Below are 21,440 nucleotides of genomic sequence, written 5' to 3'. Positions count from 1 at the left end.
GGGAAAACAAATACTTTCTGCATTTTTCACTGTCTGAATTTCCTCTCGATTTCTCAAAGTCCTGTTCTTCTACCAAAGCTCTTGGGAGCGCTGTCTTTCACAGCCACCACTGCTAAGGGGGAGATGAAACCAAGATGTTGCTTCCTTGTTATCCAAGTGGGACACTTTGTCCTACATACATGGAAAACATGACTTACTAGGTAAAATCCAAACCTCACAAATTAATTCAGATCCCCAAAAGATGACTGTTCATATAAAATGTTTATTATAGAAGGATTGGTAAACTCCCCTTGCTCTTATTTATTACTGCTGTATTCAGAACAAACCACATGATGTCATTGAAGAACAGGGTTGCGAAATCCCACATTCCAGACCAGGACCCGGGAATGATTCCCAAATTAGGCAAATGACATGTGAAATATAAGTAAAGCATATGAGGAGAAAAAAAAATAAACCTACAAAAAAGCCAAACCGAAACAAGAAATCTTGAAGCCACTTGAAACAAATTATGCTCTCCAAAACTGTCATGTTAATGGCTCTTCACCTCCGATATATTCACTCAAACTGCGGGAGGTATTTCTTGTTTTGGAAATCCTTCACAGGTCTTCCCTCATCCTACGGGGAAGCACTGCTCTGCCAGAGAGATCTGCCAGAGGCCGGGCAGCAGCTGGCAAACATCTCAGGACAGGCAGGGCCAGCAACAGGGTCAGTGTTTACAAATGATAACTCATGTGAGCAGCACTCACACCAGTGTTTGGGAAATAGCCCGCACCACCAATCTGACCTCCTGCCCAGATGGAATTTTCACTGATTTATTTATTTTATTTTATTTCCTGAACAGAAATAAACCAAGGCCCCATGTTGGAAACTGGGAAACTGGACAAAAGTCAGCAGTGAAATAAAGTCGGAACAATGCCCAGTTCAGATGGTCTAGGGGGCCTTCTGCACAGTGTCCATGTCAAAATTTCCTCATCCCAAGGAACTTCCTGCAAAACACATAGAATGCTTTTATTACTGAGTGGGTGGCATTTGATGCAGCATCCCAACTGGCCAGGGAGGCCAAATAACCAGGAGGCATTATTTCACTGCTACCTCTCCAGGACACTGCCCGCAGGAATTCACCTCTGTCATCTCCTGCACAGCTTAGTCACACATATAATATAGATCATACCCTGCCATGCCAGCTGCCAAGTGCAGAGTTTAACAGGACAGAAAACAGCTCTTTCATCCTTCCCCTTTGTTTCATGTCATTTCAGTGCCAATGTGCCCCTCTCCCCACATACAATTATTTAGCAGCAATTAAGTTCTTGCTAATACTGAACACTGAAAGCAAAAGTAAGTTGTGTCTGGAGTATCGTGGCACAGGCACTTTGCTCTCTCCTTTACTCCTCACCTTGAACACTGTGTGCAGTTTTGGGTGCTACATTATAAGAAGGATATTGAGCCATAAGAGAGTGTTCAAAGGAGGGCTGTGAAGATGGTGGAGGATCTAGAGAAGGGTGGTTGGTCACTGGAACAGGGCAGTGGTCACAGCACCGAGCCTGACAGTTCAAACAGCATTTAGACAATGCTCTCAGGCACCGGGTGGGATTTTGTGGGCTGTCCTCTGCAGAGCCAGGAGTTGGATGATCCTTGTGATTCCCTTTTAGCCCAGGAGGTTGTATGATTCCTATAATTCTATGATTTATGTTCCCTGTCTGGTTTGGCTGATGGTACCACTCACATGCTCAGTGCCTCAGGACGGTCTGCAGAACTATGGCTGTGATTTTCTCACATCTTACATTTTTAAAGATGTGAAAGATCTGTAAATACATTATCCTGGAAGCAGAGCCCTGGTGATCAGCAAAAAGGCAAAAAGTCATAAATCTGATGTAGGAATTGTTGATGTAGCAGCTGGGCCATGCTGACCCAGCAGCTCCGGAGGTCTGTGCCCTGTTTGATGGCAGTGTGAACCCTGTGATTGTTTTGCAGCTGGTCCGATGCTGTGTGTTGTGATGAAAAGTGGCCACAGTCACAGGAACAGAATTTCGTGGAGGGGACCCACTGTGATCATCGAAGTCCAACTCCTGGCTCTGCACAGGAGACCCCAACCATCCCACCCTGTGCCTGTTGTCCAAATACATCCTGAGCTGTGTCAGGCTCGGTGCTGTGACCACTTCTCAGGGCAGCTTGTTGCAGGGCTCTCCACCCTCTGGGTGAAGAGCCTTTTCCCAATATCCATGCTGAGCCTCCCCTGACCCAGCTCCAGCGGTTCCTCGGCTCCTGTCGCTGGTCACACAGAGCAGAGATCGGAGCTGCCCCTCCCGAGGAAGCTGCAGCTCTGCCCTCACTCTGCTCCTGTCCAGGCTCAACAGCCAAGTGCCCTCAGCCGCTCCTCCTATGGCCCCTCCAGGCCCGTCCCCACCATCGCAGCCCCCTTGGATCCTCTCTAATAAGAGCTGTTCGTGCTGAGCGACGGAAGAGCGCCGGCCCTGGCAGCAGCGGGGCCCGAGGCCGCGGGGAGCTCCGGGGACAGAGGCTGCGGAGGCCCCGGTTCTGTCCGCCCCGGTTTGTGCCCCGGCGGCGGCGGGAGGCGGTGCCTCTCGGGGGGCGGGGGCCGGGCCGGCCGGCGCTGCCTTCCGGGGCTCGGCGCGGCGCGGCCGGAGCTGGGGCAGCCGGAGCGGGCAGGATGCGCTCCGCCGCCGCTCCGCTGCCGCTGCTCGCGGCCTCGCTGCTGCTGCCGCTGCTCCTGCCCGCCGCGCCCGCCGCCCGCGGCAGCCTGGAGCCACCGGCGGGTAACGCCAGCCGTCCGCCCGCCGCGCCGGGCCCCGGCAACCACAGCGGGGCCAGGCTCAGCCCCGTGCCCGCGATGCTCCGCGACCTCTCCGCGCTCAAAGCCGCCGTCATCGGGGCCTGCGCGCTCACGGCCGCGCTCATCGCCTGCCTCCTGCTCCGCGTCTTCAGGTGGGGACCGCCCGCGGCAACCCGGGACCCGGCGGGGCAGGGGGGACGTCCGCGATCGGGAAAACCCCTCCTGTTTGATTATTTCATTATTTATATATCAATGTGTCGCATATAATCACTTATTGTATAACCTGCTAACGATGTGTTCGAAGCCCGGCCTCGAGCTCTGCGTGTATGCCTGGCCCAGCCAGCCCCTGGGGAGCCGCGCGGGGCTGCCGGCCCGGCAAGCCCGCGCCTTCCTCCGCTCCTGCAGAAAATCAGGGCAGGAGCTGGGCTCCAAGCGGCATTTTACAGCCTGGGGCCACGGTGGGCACGGAGCGAAACGCGTGCTGGAACATCTGGGAACAGGTGGGGGTTCTGGTGGTGGTGGTGGTGGTGGTGGTGGTGGTGGTGGTGGGCCGCTGGGATGGGCGCCCAAGGAGCCATGGGGCGCCCAAGGAGCCATGGGGCGCCCGGCCGTGCAGACGGAGCCATAGGGTGCCTGGCTGTGGAGATGCACCAAGCGCAGCCGGAGGTGCAGGCCCAGGTGGTGAAGTGCCCCAGCTCGGTGCCCCAGCTCGGTGCCCCAGCTCGGTGCCCGGTTGCCACGCACGGCAGCCGGAACCAGACGGGAACAGCTGGCACTCGGCGCGGGAGGAGGCGAAGCCATGGCTCAGGTGACAGAAGCTGTTAAACAAGTGGAGTTGGCGAATTCTTCCTTGTTCTGTCTTCAGGCAGCTCCTTTGTGCATGGCTGAATGCTCTGCTTCTCCTACTTCGAACTAATTCCATGTAGGAAGGGCAGCGTTCATGGTGGTAGTATGCCAAAGTGTGGTCTATAAACCGAAATGATTGGGGCTGATACTTCGTGAAGAAATTGGCATTTAACTGTATTCTACTTAAGTGCATGCAGCAGCTGGCAAAGGCAATGCAAATAAATGTGCTCATAAAGTGATGTGGTTTGGGAGAGCCCAGTAAAGTGTTGAAGAGGGTTTTTTTAAATCAATATATCTGCTTTGTAGCTGTACAAAGTTGTCATGAACAAACAGCGGATTTGGTAGAGGTTATATGAGCTAGAATTAGGAAGTTATAATTAAAGCTTTTCATTCTGCATCAAGTTTCTGTTCCTAGTTCTGTGTGAACTTGGTGAGTTTTTTTTTCTTTGCCGCAGTTTCTTCTGAGTATAAAGCAATATCTTGTGTCAAAGAGATCTGGCTGAATATTGGTAACCAAAGAAGGCAAACGGATAACCTTTAAAGTTATCATCAGTTATTAAAAGTTATAGAGTTATCAGCAAAAACAGGTCCAAGTTAAAGTCACCTTGGAAAGATGGATTTATTCTCCCATGTCAAAGTGGTCATTATACAACTGATCAGAGTTAATGCAGCATTAAAGATATGTTAAAATAAACACCCTCTGAGATGTCTTGTATATCTTTGGTAGAACCTGCTGGGGAAGTGGAAAATGAGCTGTTGGCTTCTGAGTTGGTTTCTTTATCTGACAGAGCACTTGTTTGTAAACGGTTTTCCCAGTTGCAAATGAGACAAGAATACCAACAGGTATCATTGTACAGCGTCACACTTGTAGCTGACAACACAGATCAGTGGAGATTCTGTTGCAGAACAGATAAGGGATTTACCCTCAAAAAATGTAAAGCTTTTCTCCATCAGAATAAGAGCTTTGTTCACACTTAGTCAAAAACATTGCAATTTTTCTTCTGAAGAGTCATGGATTCCTATTAAAGAGATTTTGCTGAAATCCAATCTTTGATTAAACTTCCACTGTGAAATTGTTCCGTGTTGCTGGAGGTAAATTATCCTTTTATATGGGTGGTAGAGATGAAACAAAACAGTGATTAGCCAGATGCTGTCACAGGCATCAGATTAATATTTTATACATTTTATTTTTTATATAATCTCATTTTTACGTATTTTTCTCTTGATATTATTTTCCTTTTTTGTTTGAGTAGGAGTTGATATATTTCTCTAGCTTTCAGCTCAATTCTTAAGGCAACACTCAGAGATTCCTCTTCATTCCTTTTGGAAGTGTTATGTTCTGAATTCATTTGATGATTGTGTGGTTCAGAATGTGGTATCACCCCAAGTGGTCTGAATTTCCTTTCTCTTTGTGGCTGCTGGGGTCTATGAAGGCCAGCCAAGACTTTGCTGTTTGTCTGCATGTGGCAAGGTCTAATTTGCTATACTATTTATTTATTCATTCTTTTTTGCAAGCTCAGTCTTGGGTTTGCTTTCTTTCCTACACCCGTGGGCTCTGCATGCTCCCAGCCCAAAACCATTTCCACAGCAAACCAAATTCCATGTTACTCTCAATCAAACAGTTGGGTAGTTTGCATTACCAAGAAACACAATGCCTTGCAAGAGAATGTGTGTGGCTAACAGTTTGATCTGTGTTTTGGATTTTGTATTTTTACCTCCGTGTTCTGCCCTGTTTCTCTCCCCGGTGCAGCTGGGTTCATTCCATTGCAGTGCAGTTCTTGGGGTCAGCTCACAGGAAACACAGGTTTTCAGATGTGGCCAGCTGTGCTGGTAGACCACGTGCCTTCTAGGGAAATCTGATAAGTTACTATTGCTCCAGTGGGCCAGCTGAGAGTGACCCAAAGCTTTAGTTGCAGAAAACTCTGCTCTGTAATTATTTGGCATTGACCCGCTCTTGAACAAACAGGATCCAGGCTGGAAAGGTTGTTGTATATCCAGATTTTTAGAGAAAAGCTACTGGCTTATTTTGCAACTCATTGCTTTTTCTTCTTGTTCAACTTTGATTTCTTCCTCAAATACTGCTTTAAGCTTAGTTTTCCAATAATAGCAAAGCTGGTATAAATGAGATTGAGCTGAGGTTCAAGCACATGATCATAAGATACAAGACCTTTTGTTCTATGAGCTGGACAGTTGCTCCAGGCCATCCAAGGCTTAACCCCAGAGAGTTTTGCTGATTTAAAATTAAAGAATCACCGACCAGTACTTCAGCAAAGACAAGGCATCTGCCAGGAACAAGAAAGAAAAACGTAGATTAAATTACATTAAATGAAGAAGAAAAAAAACCAAAATCAACCAAACATCCAACCCCAAAACATACATCTGTGACCTATGTTGAAAGCCGTGGGCAGCCAGCAGCATTGATCATGGAGTCATAGAATCACATTTGGGGTTGGAAGGGACCTCAACGATCACCTCATTTCAACCCCCTTTTGTGGGCAGGGACACTTTCCACTAGACCAGGTTGCTCCAAGCCCCAGCCAACCTGGCCTTGAGCACTTCAGAGGATGGGGTAGCCACAGATTTTCTTGGCAGCCTATGCCAGGGCCTCACCACCGCACTCACAGGAAAGAATTCCTTCCTAATATCTAATTTAAATCTGTCTTTTGGTTGGAAGCCATTCTTCCTTGTCCTGTTGCTATGTCCCCCATCTCCAGAAAACACAAGGACTTGTCTTAGTGCTTCAGCTTTGTTGTATACAGCACCTGGTTGGAAGCCTGAAGTTTCCTGAGGTTTATAGTGTTTTGTTGTTTTTTTAATCTGCTAAGAGAGGCCATTAACAGGAAATAAACTTGTCCTAATTCCATTCCACATATAACATTGCTGCAGTTCTAGGGGGGACTGGCTTAATCAGATTTACAGTAAGACCCTACTTAGAAAGGATAAGGACCTTTTTTTTTAGTTGTGGTTTTTTTTTTTTTTTCTTTCCAAGGGATGGTCCTCTCCTTCTACATCTCTTAGCAGGAGGTAAAAAATGCGGAGACCTCTTTCTCTGGGTCAGGAAAAGAATAATCTTTGAATGTCAGGGTTGTGGACTAAAATAGATTAGAGGCGTAAATAATACAATGAACCAGTGAGTTGATTCGAGCACTTCCCCCGCCACATGATGCCTCAGAAAGTAGGATGAAGTGCTGCATATGACTGGTGCTTGATCAAAATAGCCCCTGGTCAAAGTACAGACACAAAGTCAGCGTTCTGCTCTCCCTGTGTCCTTCCCTGCTGTCTGGAGAGGGATGTATGTCTGATTTCGGGTGGACCAGGCAGACCCTGGTGTAGTGCCTCAGCGCTGGGTCTGCAGTGAAAGGTTAATGTCCCTGCTCCCAGTTAACCTGGGTTTTCTTTCCTCCTCAGTTCTAGGCAAGACCTGTAGCATTCCTTCCCAATTACAGGGAGTGGCTGAATCAGCAGAAGCAACAGGATTTTTCTAAGTGGAAGATGGTTTTCTGTGCTGTACTATGCAGAACCATTTCTACCCTGGCTAAACCACTTGGGGAGTGCATTGTCATTGTGCAAGGGCTACACTCTGACCACAGCTTCCAGCATGCTTCTTTGTTTGCTTTAAAAAAAAACCCACAAAATGAATGTGGCTGGGAAGGAGGTGTTCTGTTTGCCTGTGAAGTCTGATGTGTCCTGATCCTGTCCAGGAGGTCTCCAAAGTTCATGAAACATTTGTATTCTCTAGTTCCTGCCTGTACTGCTCTGCTGATTCTGTTGCCTGGTCCCACCTGCTGAATAAACTTAGTGCTTTTCCTTTTTGTGCTGTCATTTTTGTGCTGATGGTTACAGGGATCCCACTGAGGTTCAGGAATTTTAATGTGAAAGTTTTCTGACAGGCAGCCTTATTCAATGTGCATGTAGGGAAAGTCCCAAGGCTTTCCTGCAAAGTTAGCTTGGGTAAGCCTTCTGGTATTTATGAAGCCTGGGGGAGTTGTGCAAATGAGACTGCTGGAAAGCAGATTAATGACAAATTAGCTAGATGATCGGGTGGATGGGATTGAGAAAGCGGTGGCAGGGAAAGACCTTTTTGCCTTATCAATGGCAAACAACTGGTTGTAGTAGCTTAGCCAAAAAACAGAAGCAAAATGAGCTTCCTCCCTATCCTAGATGAGCACCATCATTAAGTCAAGTTGTGGGGATTAATAGTTCACTGTACAGTGAGTTCTGCTCCAGGTCCTCTTGAAAGTGTAGCCCAAATAGACTAATGAATGGCTGGAGGCAAAAGGATTCTAGTTTACTGTTTCTAAAAATATCTGTTCTGCAGTAATTTCTTCAACCACTCCATCATTAACAGTTTTAAGATGAACTCTCTGGAATAAGCTATCTAATGGAGGGAATGAGGGAAGAGGGGTCTCAGTAAAGTGGGCCTGATACTTGAGTAGAATTTTAAATGGAACCCCTGGAACCCCCTTGTAGCCTGTATGTGAGTGTGAAGTGATAAGGCTATGTTTGGTTAGTTCTGACATGTTAGTCAGAACAAAGTCTTGGTCTGTGTTTAGGCTTCCCAGTATGAGTAAATATTTCTTGTAAGAACAATGTTTTACTTGCAAGAGGAGACCTCTGCATCACTTTGCTGCTAGTTTTTAGCAGGGAAGCAGAGTAATGGAGAAGTGGTTTCAAAAAGATTTTCAAATGTTTGGGTTAAGAGCCCTACTGTACTGGATATAAAACCGCTTTTTTCAACAACAGCAGTAAAAGAACAAACAACCCCATGTGCAGCAGCACAGATAGCTCTAAAGATTGGAGGTGACTTTCACTCCTGATGCTACATCAGCCTTCAGAACAGTGAGGAAATGCAAACTGCTTCATCCCAGCAGCTGGGACCTGTAGCCTTGGACTACTGCCCAAAAGCAGTGCTTGGCAGAGGTACTGACATTTCCACATCAGAGCTGGTCACTGATTTAAATTTCCTTAACTTTAAGCTTGGAAGGGACCACTGTGCTGGAGATGCATACTCAGGGCTGGAGTCCCAGTGTCTGCAGTGCTCACACCCCAGTTCCTGTTGCTGTGTAACTTTTTTAAAGACTTGCTGAGGCAAAAGCCAGGGCAAGGCTTCTTGATGGTGAAAGTGCACTTGGGATGTGCTGACTGCTCAGAGCACTGGCTGTGATTACCAGAAATCTGCTGGGCTGCTTGCTTATGCCTGCACCAGCTCCCTTGTCATGCTTGGCAGGTAGCATGTTTGTTTGCTAAAAGGTGTAGGGGAAAGTTCTGCATTTTGTTAACCAAAACCATCCACTTTTCTCCCTGAAGGCTGGTCGAGTACACGTCAACACGTTCCTGAATGTATAATCACAAAAATGCATTCATGCATGAGCAGCGTGACCTTCCTAGTATGCATGAAAACAGTAGGTGAAGTAAAAAAAAAAGGACCCACACAATTCAAGCTAGAGACAGAGAATGAGTTGAAAAGCTACACACCAAGCGTTTATTAATTGAAAGTATTAGAAAATAGATCTCTCAAAACTGTGGGATGTGCAGGTGTGTGAGCATCTCCATTTCCAAAGGAAGGTAAGGCTAGCATGTGTGGGAGGAGTGGTGATAGGTACAGTTAGCTTTGAACAGTGGTTGATTATTTTTCATAGCACCTGCACAGATGGAGCCTGAAACTGCTTCAGATGAAACTCAAGGTTGTTGCTGTGGGAGCCCTGAGCTTGGTCTGACTGCAAGGAAAGAAACAGGCAATTTTGTACCCAGACAGCATCACCTCCTTGCTCCTAATCCTGCCTAGAACATTCCCATGGCTCAGCAGGGCTTAACCTGTGCTTTCTCATCTGAACACGTTCACTAAAGCAGTGGCTGCTTCAGCTGATTAAGGCCATGTCTCACTGAGTGAGTGTGGCAGCAGGGGCACGTGGCTGCTGCTGTGTTTGTGTGCCTGCCCTGGTGCCAGAGCATCTCTGGTTTGTCAGCACTGGGAAGACTGACATTGGTTTGGATTGCAGCTGATGAGAAACTGCTCCACACACAGAGGCGCCAGCAGTGGCCTTGGAAAGGCAGCAGGAGGGACAGAGGCTGGTTCCTCTTAAGGGGATCTGAATCCAGCAGAGTCAGAGCTGGTGGGAAGAGCCTCAGCCTCTCCAAGGAATACTGTATAAGGGCAGTCTTTCTCACCTCTGTGTTTCAGGTCTGGCAAGAGGATTAAGAAGACCAGGAAGTACGACATAATCACCACCCCAGCTGAGCGGGTAGAAATGGCTCCTCTGAATGAAGAAGATGACGAGGATGAAGACTCAACAGTGTTTGATGTGAAATACAGGTACTGCTGCCATCCATCCAGTTAGACTTGCTCACTTACCTCTTATTAGTGAAGACAGCTCTTTTTATTTCTCTGCTGGGCTAACCTGGCAGGACTGAGGCAGTCATAGTCTCCCTCTTTGCCTAAGCATTTTCTCTTTCCTTTACACTCCTTGGCCTATTCCCAGCATACACAGCTCTGTCTTCCCTGCTCCTGCAACAGCCCAGTCACTGCCCCAGGCTGTTTGCACTCCTGTTTCCCCTGCAGAGCAGCACAGTGGGATACACGTGTCCCAGATAGCTGACAGGGTCTGACAGACTGAACTTCCCCTCTCGGGCAGCTGCTGGCAGTCATTCCTGTGTGCTCACACTGGGTAGAGGGCTGTGGATCAAGGGTCGTGGATCCAGGGCTGCTTTCCCAGGCACTGAGCCTGGGAGGGAAATCAGAATGAATCTCCACAAGATTTGTACCAGCGTGCTCCTGTGTTGATCTGTGACACAGAGAGGACTGTGGGCCCTCTCTGATGCTGTTAGCAGTTATCCCTTAGCAACAAACTTTCCTTAAATATGTCTGTCTTTTTGAGATGGAAATGGTGTGACAACCCAAGACTTCTGATGCCTATTCTGGGCCTCAAGATTTATGGCAACAGCTCAGCACATAAAGATGCTGCTTGTTGATTTATGGCACCAGGGTATCTGTATCTCTTGTTTTTATTTGCATCAAGCCATCCACACTATTTGAGTTGTGTTCTAATCTAAATAAGGCCTACTCTAAAATTTGTCCTGCTTTGGCTGAAATAAGCTCTCCTAATTATAAAAAAGCAGATCTTGACAACTTCTAACTGGAGAGTTTACAGACTTTACTCACACTGCCCATCTCCTAACTTTGGAAAAGGAGGAGCACCACATCTGCTCTGAGCACATGTGTGCCAACATCTGAACCACACACCACCGTATGCTCCACTGGTGTTTCCCAAGTCACTGCATTAGTTCTCTATAAAAATCAGGAAATAGTTGGGAGCCATGAAACAATGAAGGATGTGAGTCAAGCCTTTATCTGTAAACAATTAGTTCTTGGTTTAGAAGACTCCTATCAGTCCTTACCTGACTTCTGCTGTTCCCTGTAGCTGCCCTGTGTTTGCTCCAATAATTTCAGCTTGTGCAGTTTGTACTTTGGGCTCGAGCTTTGTGCAGAGATCTGAGTCACCAGGGCTGTTTAAACAGCCATCATGTCCCACCCTTTTCCTTTGAACTCTGAACTTTCTCTGTGAACTTCTGGAAATGGGATCTGAGGGTTTTTTCCCCCAAACAGTGAGAACAGAAGAATCTCAATCATGGCAGTGCTTCAGGACAAGATGTCTAATAGTGAAATAGTGGATGAATGAAGAGAGCTTGCTGGAGACCATTTGTCTCTTGAGAACTGTGTTCATGTTATCTGATGTTTCTTCCCTGGAGCAGGAACTCTGCTGCTATCACTGAAGGTATCAGCTCATCCTGGGTCCCTGTTCTTGGCCAATCAGTCATCTTTTCAGCTGTGGGAATTCCTCCTTTCTGCCACAGTGCAACAGCTATTAAATTGCACATTTTCTGCAGTCCTTGCTGTTTCAGGCATACTTTTGTTTAGCTCAAATAGAGCTACTTAGTTAGGAGGGGAAGATCATCTTACAGACAGCCCCTTAGCAGTGCTGATTTTGGGAAAACTGCTTTGAGGATACATTTGCTGTAGAAGATGTCAAGCTCTCTGGTTCCTTTGTGCAGGTTGGAGAGTATATCCTGAACAATTCAGAAATCTTATCACCAATAAAGAGACTCCTTTGCAAATTTGAGTTGCTGAGTTTGACCACTGACAACCACATTAAACTAGTCAGGACATTAGTCAAACGTGCTTGTGTTCAGATGGGAAGAGAGGGACAGAGCTGCAGAAAGGGCAGCTCAGACTTGCCCACAGGAAGTCAGGGAACAAACTTCTAACATGTCTTCTCATGGGGTATCTGCCCCAGCCCCCCCCTACCCCCCAAGCTGGTATTCATGGTGTGGGAGGCTCTGAGATGGCTTATTTGAGATCCCCTCCCATTGTTGAAAGATCTGTGCTGGCACTTGCATCTGTGTTTGGGGGAGTAATTGAGATTCTGTGCTCTCTCCCCGTGTAATGCAAACAGTTCCCTAATTAAAAGGCAGTTGGTGTGGAGCAGCAACAGGGGAGAAGCGACATTTACCTCTCCAATTGGTTCTTGTGCAGTTAATTTTCTTTCCTTTAATGCTTTGTCCTTGTGCAGATTTGTTTCCAGTTTTACATGAGGCATCAAAGAACAGCAGACAGTGTAAATTGGGCTGTTGGATGAAGGTCATTGCTATTTTTTTTCCCATTTTTTTCAGGAGGCTTTAAGGTTTTAGTCTCCCAGTAAAGCCCCCCCCAGCTTCCCTTGGGCAGTGGAGCAACAAGAGATAGCCACCTTCCTCCAGTAAGGCAGACTAATGAGAGCATTTCAAAATCTTACCTAAACAGTCCTTTCTGTGGATGCAAAAGACACCCACTGCTGCCTCTGTGGAATATATGCTGGATCAGATCCCCTCTTTGCAACCTCATTTCAGTAGCAGGGATGCAGCTATGCCAATGGCCTCTAATTCTGAAGGTACAATTTCTGTGTGAAAAGAAGTAGAAAGTATAAAACAAATATAATCACAGAGTAAAAGTGCCAGATCACTTGGACATTGACACCTTAAAAAGCTTATTGGAAACCACTGTTTTAATATGTGTGTTTCTGTATGTATTTGCTCTGGTGTTGAGAGAGGCATTTGGATAAAAAGTTCAGGAATTGTTCTGAAATTATGATACAGCTACACAAAGAAAGCAAACTGAGCAATGGAAGGACTGTTTGTTTCTTGATCACCAATTCAATCTCTGCTGAAGTCCATAAAGCATTCTTGTCCAGTTGATTCCTAGACCATATGAACTATATTGGTCATCATTTCCCAGATGTCAGATGTTTTTTCAAGTTTTATGATGGGATTTGCTGCACATCTTCAAAAATGAGTTAGTGGAAAGCTAAATCCCATCCTCCATATGTGCTTTTTCTCATCCCACAAATAGATTGTGATTTGGAGATTTCCCTCTCCTCTTTGCTCCTTTAGCACTTTCTTTCAGGAAGGCAAGGGGAATTTGCACGGGTTCTGTGATCTCTGTGATGGAGCTAAGCCATTGATTCATCAGGCATTTGGCACTCAGGGATACTTGAGTAGAGAGCTGTGAAGTAAAGTAGGTTACAGGAAAACGTCTCCAACAAGCTGGTGTCCATCCCCCACCACAGAGCATTCTGCCTGTTTTGTATAGTAAGAGGAAAGAGATTAAAACAGCTGCAAAAAGAACCAGTTTCTGTAAAGGTAAATAAAATTGTTAGCTTGTTAAGCTTATTAACTCTAGCGATGCTCATTGGGGGATTTCTTGTCAGCTTCAATAGGAAACTGAAAACAACTTCTGAATAAATTCCGTGGTGCCTTGCACATGAAAGGCTTTGAAAGCACTTCAGTAATCTGGGATATCAGCAGTGACTCCTCTCCCTGCTGACTTGCAGCTGTTGGAGGCAGCGAGTTCTGCTTTTGCTTTGCTTGCTGAGAGCCCAGCTGGGGGAATTTCACAACTGTCCAGGGCGATGTGTGCCATGTGACAGCCCAGAGCAGGGGAAAGAACTTGGAATTTAAATGCTAGTCCCAACGTCAGGCTCCTAAATAAATACTGATAGAAAGTTTTTCTTGGGGCAGATTGAAGCCTCTGTCCTTCCTGTTGGCTGAGTAAAATTCCTCAGTTTGTTTTCCCTATGGATTGTCATTTTTTCCCTCTAACAGCAGCAGCACCAGCAGAATACAGAAGCAGTTTAGGAATGTATCTTCCAAAGTCCTCTTGAGAGGAGGAAGATTTATGTGTAAGGAGCAGTGGCAGGCTGAGAGAAGAGGGCAGGAGTGTTTATTCAACCATTGTGGGTCTAAAGGGCTTTTGAGAGCTTGAAGGATGTTTTAGAGGAAAGATGCACCCACATGTAAGGGCTGGAATCTGGATTCATCCCTTTTTCAGGCACTGATAGCACTGAACTGTAGAGAAACATCTTCAGCACAGTTTCAGTGCTCAGCCTTTGATGTACTGGAGTCTTGGGAGTCTCTGTAAAATGTGGGTTACAGTACTGGTGCCTTCTCTAGGACTACATCCTTTCCAGATCTGACTGCATGTGCAGCTCTGAATGAAGCATGGAATTGTTCCGTTTGTTACTGTGAGGTGTTCACTCTCAAGGGAGCAGCTCTAATGGATTTTTTTTTCCAGTGAAAGCTGCAGGCAATTCTGGATGATGCTAGGTGAATTGTACTGGAGTTTATAGCAGCTTATTTTTTTTCCCCAGCAGGCAGCAGTGACAAGTTGTGTGTAAATGGAAGGGTATCATTTATCCTCATCTTGAAGGGGGTGCAAATCACCAACACAGGCAGCAGCTCACTATAAATACAACAAATTGCCAAAGCTTTGGTGCTGCTGTTAAGGATTTCCCATAGGCCCACAGCAGGGGAGAAAAAGAGATAGTCAAAAAGCAATTTTTGCTGGGTTTTGAAGGCCAGTTCTTTCCTAACTCTGACAGTTGTTGTGGAGCACACCATGTTCTGCTGCTCTTGCAGTCCTGTGGGAGGGCTCTCGCCTCCTTTGTGGAGTGTAACAAGTTCCTATAAAGGTTTTTTTTGAACCCTGAAGGAGTTAAGGCAGTAGGGTGTCAGAAGGAGTGTCCATAACTAGGAGGATGGTCCATGTGTGTTGATGGGTAAGGGGTACACTGGTGTGTAAAAGCTGTGAGGTGCAGAATGTGGTTTCATGTGCCTCCCTGTGCACATTGCCTTCTCTGCTCTGCACAGTGGCTGGCCACAGCATCTGGGCTTTGTCTCATCCAGCTCTGCTTTTGTCTTCCCTTGGCATCTCTTCTGGCATGCCACTAACATCCCATCACTGCCACCAGATACACAAACTGCTGGAGGGCTCTGGTGGCAGTCCCAGTGAATGATGCTGCCTTTTCCTTTGCAGCCATTGGAATTTTGATTTTCCATTTTGCACGTGGGTTTTCATCTCTGCCTGCGAGTAATTTTAATTGCAAATCTCCAGCTGTACTAATTCTTCTGCTTTTCAGGTAAAGCAGCTCCGTGGAGCCTCAGTGCCCTGCAAGATGTCATTCTGCTGTCGAGGGACCTGCTGGACCCATAACTGTGAAAGGAGAGGCTTTCATCTCTGCAGCATTACAACCAAACCAAGCCTCACCTCCTCAAGGTGCTGTTTGTACAGCAGGCTGTGGATCTTCTGACTAATACAGCACCATTTGGTTCCCTGGTGTCCCGACTCCTGTGTTGGAATGACCAGAGTTCCTCTTTGCAAACTGGGCTCTCTTGCTTTAGGAGGGCTGCAGTGTCACCAAAGCATGACAAGGTGCAGCTCCTTATGGTCTAAATACATTTTGCAGAAGGAGGAAGAACAAGGAAAATTAAACTGAGCTGCTCCAAGGACTCATTTTCTAAAATCCTAATTCAACACTTCAGTCACTGTTACGGTCATGTTAAATGGATCATGTGTTTTAAAAAAAATCAAGAAATATTTTTGGGCCTTACAGAGGTGACTTGGGACTTAAGATGGTAAAAATGTAAGCCATGCTGAAAATGCCACACTATGTTTGGTGTAGGGTTTTGGGTGGGAAGGAGTTAAGAGGTTTACTCATGTAGGAAATTTTCTTGACTTGCTACTGATTTTTTTTTTTTAAACAACAATTGCACTAAGTTTTCATGATGACACTCTCATTGTCCCAAGGAGCTCTGATCAGATCAACTTCAGTAAGTGAGACCACAGGGAAATAGGAAGAATCAGGCATGCTCTAAACTACAGCAATCTTGGAATAAAGAAGATCTATTTTTGTAATTTTCTGCCCTTCCACTGGGAGTAACACCAGTGCTTTGTACTGTCCTGTGCTGACTGTAACTTGTCTACAGTTCATTACCTTTTTCTAAGCAAAGTAAGTCCTCATGTGGAATGATTGGATTGCAGAGAGAACATGTCTTATTTTTGATGGAAGCTTCATGTAAGTGATCTTATTTTCTGTCAAACTGGAAGTTTTCCCTTACTACCTGCTTGACAAAGCTCATTTAACTCAAGGACACATTTTTAGCTGTTGCTTCCTGCTGTGCTTTGTGCTGCAGAGGTCAGAGCTGTGGGATGACACTGTGGGAATTAGATTGCTGCATCTGGAAAGGTCGGGTTTGGGAGACCACAGGCATCCAGGCATTCCAGGCCAGCGGTAGAAAGGGCAAACCTAACTGGGTTAGTTTCTTTACTTTGTGGTTTTCCTTTAGAGTAACCACAGATGAAGTTCAGACATTACTGTTCACTGCACTCCTTAACACCTTCTATTTTGGGTTTTTAAGCTGGCTGGAACTTTGCTTTTCTTGGGGAACACATATTTTCCAATTGTTTTAGGATTGTCCCACTGTTTGCTTGACCCTCTCCTGGCCTTGCAGTTGAAATCCCTCAAGGAGATTGCAGTTTCTGGCAAAGCACCAGCCTTGCAGCAGGCTGCCACTTTTGGGATTTTTATCTTTTTTTTTTTTTTGAAGCCCTATTGAGGTTTGAGGTTTGTTGAGAAACCAAACTGCTTTGTCATGATGCCACGACCTGTGCCAGTTCTGTGTGGTTCCCCTTAGCCCTTCAGTCAGTAAAAGGAGGTGAGGGGGGATTTTTTTTTTCCTTTCCAGCAGCCTTGTGCATTCATCCCAGCAGCTGCCATACCACAGCTTGCTTTCCCTAGCTGTGACTCAGCAAAGGCTTTGCAGACAGCCAACTCAGCCTGGATGGAAAAATCACAAAGCAGACTGTTGTGTTAATATTAGTCATCAAGACAATTTAAAATGCTCTGTTATTTTCATTCATAGAATAGTGTGAGTCATTCTGTGCCACTGTTACCAAGCCATATTTGACATGTCAGAGGTAAGGAGGGGCTGGGCAGGTTGTTCTGGCTGGTCAGAACCACAGGGAGCAGGGAGTGGAGCAGTGCTGCACTGCAGGTTGAGGTGAGGTCTGGAACTCTTTCCTTGCCTCAGTAAAACAGGTTTCAGGCTCTAAGCTGGATGCTCCAGAAGGAAATGCTGAGTTTCTTCAGGTCTGCAAGACTTTGAAGGCTGGGGATTGAACTTCTTGGGCAGATCAAGCCATTTTGAGGTCAGAGAAGTGGCAATGCTGAGAGTGGGAGGTTAAAAGCTTCTGTTGGCATTTGCAGAAGGAGGGGACAGGATGAGGTGGCTGCCCTGTCTGTGCAGGCACCATGGCAACGACTTCATGCCCACTGTCCTGCCACGCTCATTAAGCTGAGCATCAGGCACTCTCAGAGTGGGGGACAGGGAGTGAAACCATCTCTCTGCACAAACAAAAGGCAAGACCAAGTTATGTAGGAGAGAGATTAGAGGAAAAGATGCATGAAGGGCACTTCTCCTGTCTGAGGGCAAGTCAGTTCTTGAAATCAGTTTTTCAGCAGCTGCAGGTCACTTACTGAGTTAGGCTGGCAAGGGCCTTCTGCTCCCCTTGCTTGTAGGTTAAAAAACAAAAAAACATCCCACTATTTTCACAACATGGCCAAATCTCAATGGTGGATAGGGACCATATATTTAAGATGTTGGAGATGGAGGTGCTCAATGGCAGCTGGGATTTCCTGGCTCCTTAGGGAAGTTCCAAACTGTGTGCCGTAAGCTAAAAAGTGCTTATAGGGAAGCAGCAGCTGCTTGGTGGAAATAAAAGTTTAACCTGACCAGTTGCTCACAGTCATGAAAATAGTCTGAATGCTCTGTCTGATATTCAGTTGCTGTTGCAAATGTGTGGCAATGTTTACCTCTACAAAACTTGCTGTATGTGACTTAAAGTGTTTGGTTAAATATTCTATAGCTATATTTAGTTAAGATTTTAAGAGCACTTGACGTGACTCATCTAATAGTATATATATATGAATATTTTTTTAATTGTAGAAATCAGTTTAAAACATAGTTTTAATAATTTGAACTGTTCGGTTCAGATAGTTCTAGGAGTTCATCAGAGAAGGAATAGCCATTAACCACTACATGAGTTTTTTACCTTAATGTTCTGTGTATTTTACACTGCAGATTTAATCTGATTGTGACTGTAACGTCTTAGTATCTGCTGCTATTTTCTGTTGCGTAGTCAAACTTGCTTTGTTCAAGAGCATTTTAAAAGGCGTATTTTTTTGTTACAGAAATGAAAACAGAAATGTTACTACAGCTGTCTGCCTGCAGCTCACTTACTGCTTACAGAATCCACTGACTCCTGGCTGAGGCACAGTATGTGAGTCAGAGGCTTTTCCCTTTGTGCAGGTGGAGGGAAAACCCTGCACAGAATTTCAGCTCTTTATTCCAGCCACAGCCCTGTCACCAGAGATTACACTTGAGAAGCCAGAAATCAGTGTGACATGCTTACCTGCAGAACTAAGTACACAGATAGTTTTGTTATTTGAATTTTTCCCTGGAAGTTGCAGAGATGACTGCAAATACTCGTTTAGCACACTGACACTGTGATCCTCTAGTGTTTATCTTAAGGCCAAACTTACTTGTAAGAGCCTACAGGCACTAATTAACTCAAACACTTCGTTTATAACTGTTCCCTCTAATTCCATGTACATGGCATAATCTCTGCAGGGTGGTGGGCTGTGGTTTCTGTTAAAGATTTTTCCTTGTTAGATGAGTTTCTGCTGCTGCAGTTTGTGTGTGAGGCAATATCAGGACCATGTGTTCAGTTTTGTGCAATTCCTTTGAAGTTTTTTAAAAAGAATTTGTCATTGTGACCAAAGCTTCTTTTTAAGGAAAAATTGGTTGCGTTTGAATGGACTTCATGTGTTTCAGTAGAAACTGCTATCATTAAACATGTACTTGAAATCCCTGTGCTGTGTGTTTTGTTTAAGGCAGGAATGGGAAAGGGGTGTTGCTTTTTGGGGTGAGGTGGATATCAGAGCACCTGTTTGCTCCATTATTAGAGGGTTGCAAGTCCCTTTGTCCTGTGACTCTGAATTAGAGCCTGACAAGGGGAAAAACTGTTTTTAGCAGCATGGTAGAGAAATATGTTTAATCACACAAGGTCCCTATCAACTATCAGGAAGCTGGGCTTGCTTCTGGGATCAAAAGGCAGAATCCTCTGCAATATGGAAGGGATCTCAGTGCCTTTGACTTTATAATCATGTTTGGTACCTCAGAGCCCACAAACTGTAACCCAGTTGTCCCAGACTGAGCACCACTGGGCCAAGCCCTGTCCCCTCCCTGGGATGGCCAGGTCACACCACAGCTGTTCAGCAAACTTCCTTCCCCTCCAGACTTCCTTGATGAAGTTGCCCATCTCTGAAGGAATTTTGCCTTGTGGCTTTCAGGGCATGGCAAGATGCTGAAGTGCTGGAGATAAGGATCAGGGCAGTCTGAGGCTGCTTGTTCCACACTTTTGGCAGTTCTCAGAGGACTTTTCCTCCTGGATATGGAGAGCAGATACTCCTGGACTCTGGAGCAGCTACAGGACAGACTGGTCCAGCACCCTGTGCATGGATTAGCTGTGCCTCTCTCCTCTGCCATGTACCACATGATTTCTCTGCCTTGATGTCTTCATGTCTTCAGGAACAGTCTAAGAGTAATTCAGTGCTGCAGACAAGACACAGCTGCTGTCCCGCCTCTGCCTTTTGAATTATGTCCTGCCAGCAAAGTGAAGCTCAGTCTAATTCAAAGTACCCAAGAAAATGCTGTCAGCCTCGAGCCCAGCTGTTGAGCAGCTAAGCTGGTTTGTGTAGAAAGCTCTAAGACCCCTCAAGGTAAGCTCTAGCCTAATGCTGGCTAAGCAGGACAGGCTGCTTTTAGCACAGGCTGCAGGAGTGAGGATGTGACAGAACAAAAGGCAGAGGCTGCCATCGCTGGTGTACTTACCTTTCTGATGGCATCTCAAGTGGAAGATGAGCAAATGACTTGTGGAAATTATTACCCAAGTAAGAGCTGAAGAGCTTAGCTTGATGAAGGTGATTGCAGCTAAGGCTGTGTGAGGAAAGGGCACGGCTCAGCTTAGCCCTTTCTGAATTTTGACATGGGGAAGCGAAAGCTGCAACAAAGATTTTCTCAGGCAACTCTTAATATATATATATTTTTTCTAAATGGATCCCATTAAGGGGATGTTTGTGCAGTATCTAGAAGTGTTCTGCATGGGCCAGAGTACAACACAGCTTTCCCTCTCCAGTGGGTGGCTGTTACCACCCTCGTACAAGCTGCTGCTCTTATTAACGAGTCTGTGTGCAGGCGTGAGGTTAAGTGAAGAGAGCTAATTCACATTTACAGCCCTGGCAAAAAAGGGGGGGTGTCTTCCTTGTGTCTCAGTGTCAGTGATCTTTGGATGCCTTGATACTGAAAACTGCAAAATTGTCAGCGATGTGTGGCAAATGCTATCAGGGACAGGAGCTGAACACGGAGATGATTGGAACCATGCCTGACAATGAGCTCTGTTAAGAATATGAAACAGGAACAGCTCCAATTGCTTAAGACCAAGTAGTCTGTAACTAGGCTGCACAGAGACATTGAGGATAGTTTATCTCCCTATCAGCTGTCAGTTTACAATTTTGAAGAGGCCAGAAACTCTACTAGCTCTGGTTTCAAACAGACACCCACTCTAGGTTGGCTCACTTTTCCTGTGGCCATTTGCTCACAGCATGTTAGATGAGCCAAATATATTTCAAAACAGTACTTCTAATTCATGGAAAACAACTCTTCAGCTCAAGAAAGCAGCATGGAAGGTGTGGCCATTGCTTTTAAAGCTAAGAAGCAAAGGGTGATAAAAATCCAGATGCAGTTTTTGAAGGCTTAGGAGGCATAAAGCTGGTTTCTAGGCTTCTCTCTCCCCTCATGCTGATGTCTCCAGCCACCTCGGTCCCTCACTTGCCTCCACACTGGGGGACCAGAAGCACAGGGGAGCCCAGCTCCCTCCAGCTCCATGGGGAGAGCCCACTTAGGCTGCATATGGACAAGGAAGGAGAAAGCAGGTCCTGAGGAGCTTGAGCAGCTGCTTCAAAGCTTCAAGCAGCATATTTAATCTCTATCTTGGAAGATGTTGCAATCCTAATTGCCAGCCTTCAAAGGCTGCCAGCCCTGGCTTAAGAACACACTCCTGGTTGTTGCCTGTCTCTGCCCAATCCATCCTGCCCAGTGATGGAGAGAACCCACTGATCTTAGTGTGAAACAAGGACAAGGACTCAGATTCCCTGGCCAGGGTTTCAGCTCTGTCATGTGCAGATGGGGACTGTTGGTTTGAAGGATGAGGAGGGATAAGAATTAAATGACCTACTGCACCACCTCAGCCAGGGCGATTTATTTTAAGGAATTTCTGTGAAGGGTAACATATCATCTGCTTACAGCTCATCCTGACTTCTCTGAGCCTCCTGCAGTGGTTCTTTCTAGATAATTTGATTCAATGTACATGCTGTTA

At 46.0% G+C, this 21,440-nt stretch overlaps 1 protein-coding gene across 1 annotated transcript; it reads left to right on the top strand.

Moving 5' to 3' along the window:
• Positions 1-2,668: 2,668 nt before the first annotated feature.
• Positions 2,669-10,606, top strand: FAM174B (family with sequence similarity 174 member B). Its single transcript, XM_062501149.1, has 3 exons — positions 2,669-2,943; positions 9,819-9,950; positions 10,513-10,606. The coding sequence occupies exons 1-3, from the start codon at positions 2,669-2,671 to the stop codon at positions 10,604-10,606; spliced, it is 501 nt and encodes a 166-aa protein (XP_062357133.1).
• The last annotated feature ends 10,834 nt before the right edge of the window (positions 10,607-21,440 follow it).

This window comes from Cinclus cinclus, chromosome 13 (genome assembly GCF_963662255.1).
Source record: "Cinclus cinclus chromosome 13, bCinCin1.1, whole genome shotgun sequence".
Classification (NCBI taxonomy): domain Eukaryota; kingdom Metazoa; phylum Chordata; class Aves; order Passeriformes; family Cinclidae; genus Cinclus; species Cinclus cinclus.
This window is presented reverse-complemented; position numbering and strand designations above follow the sequence as displayed.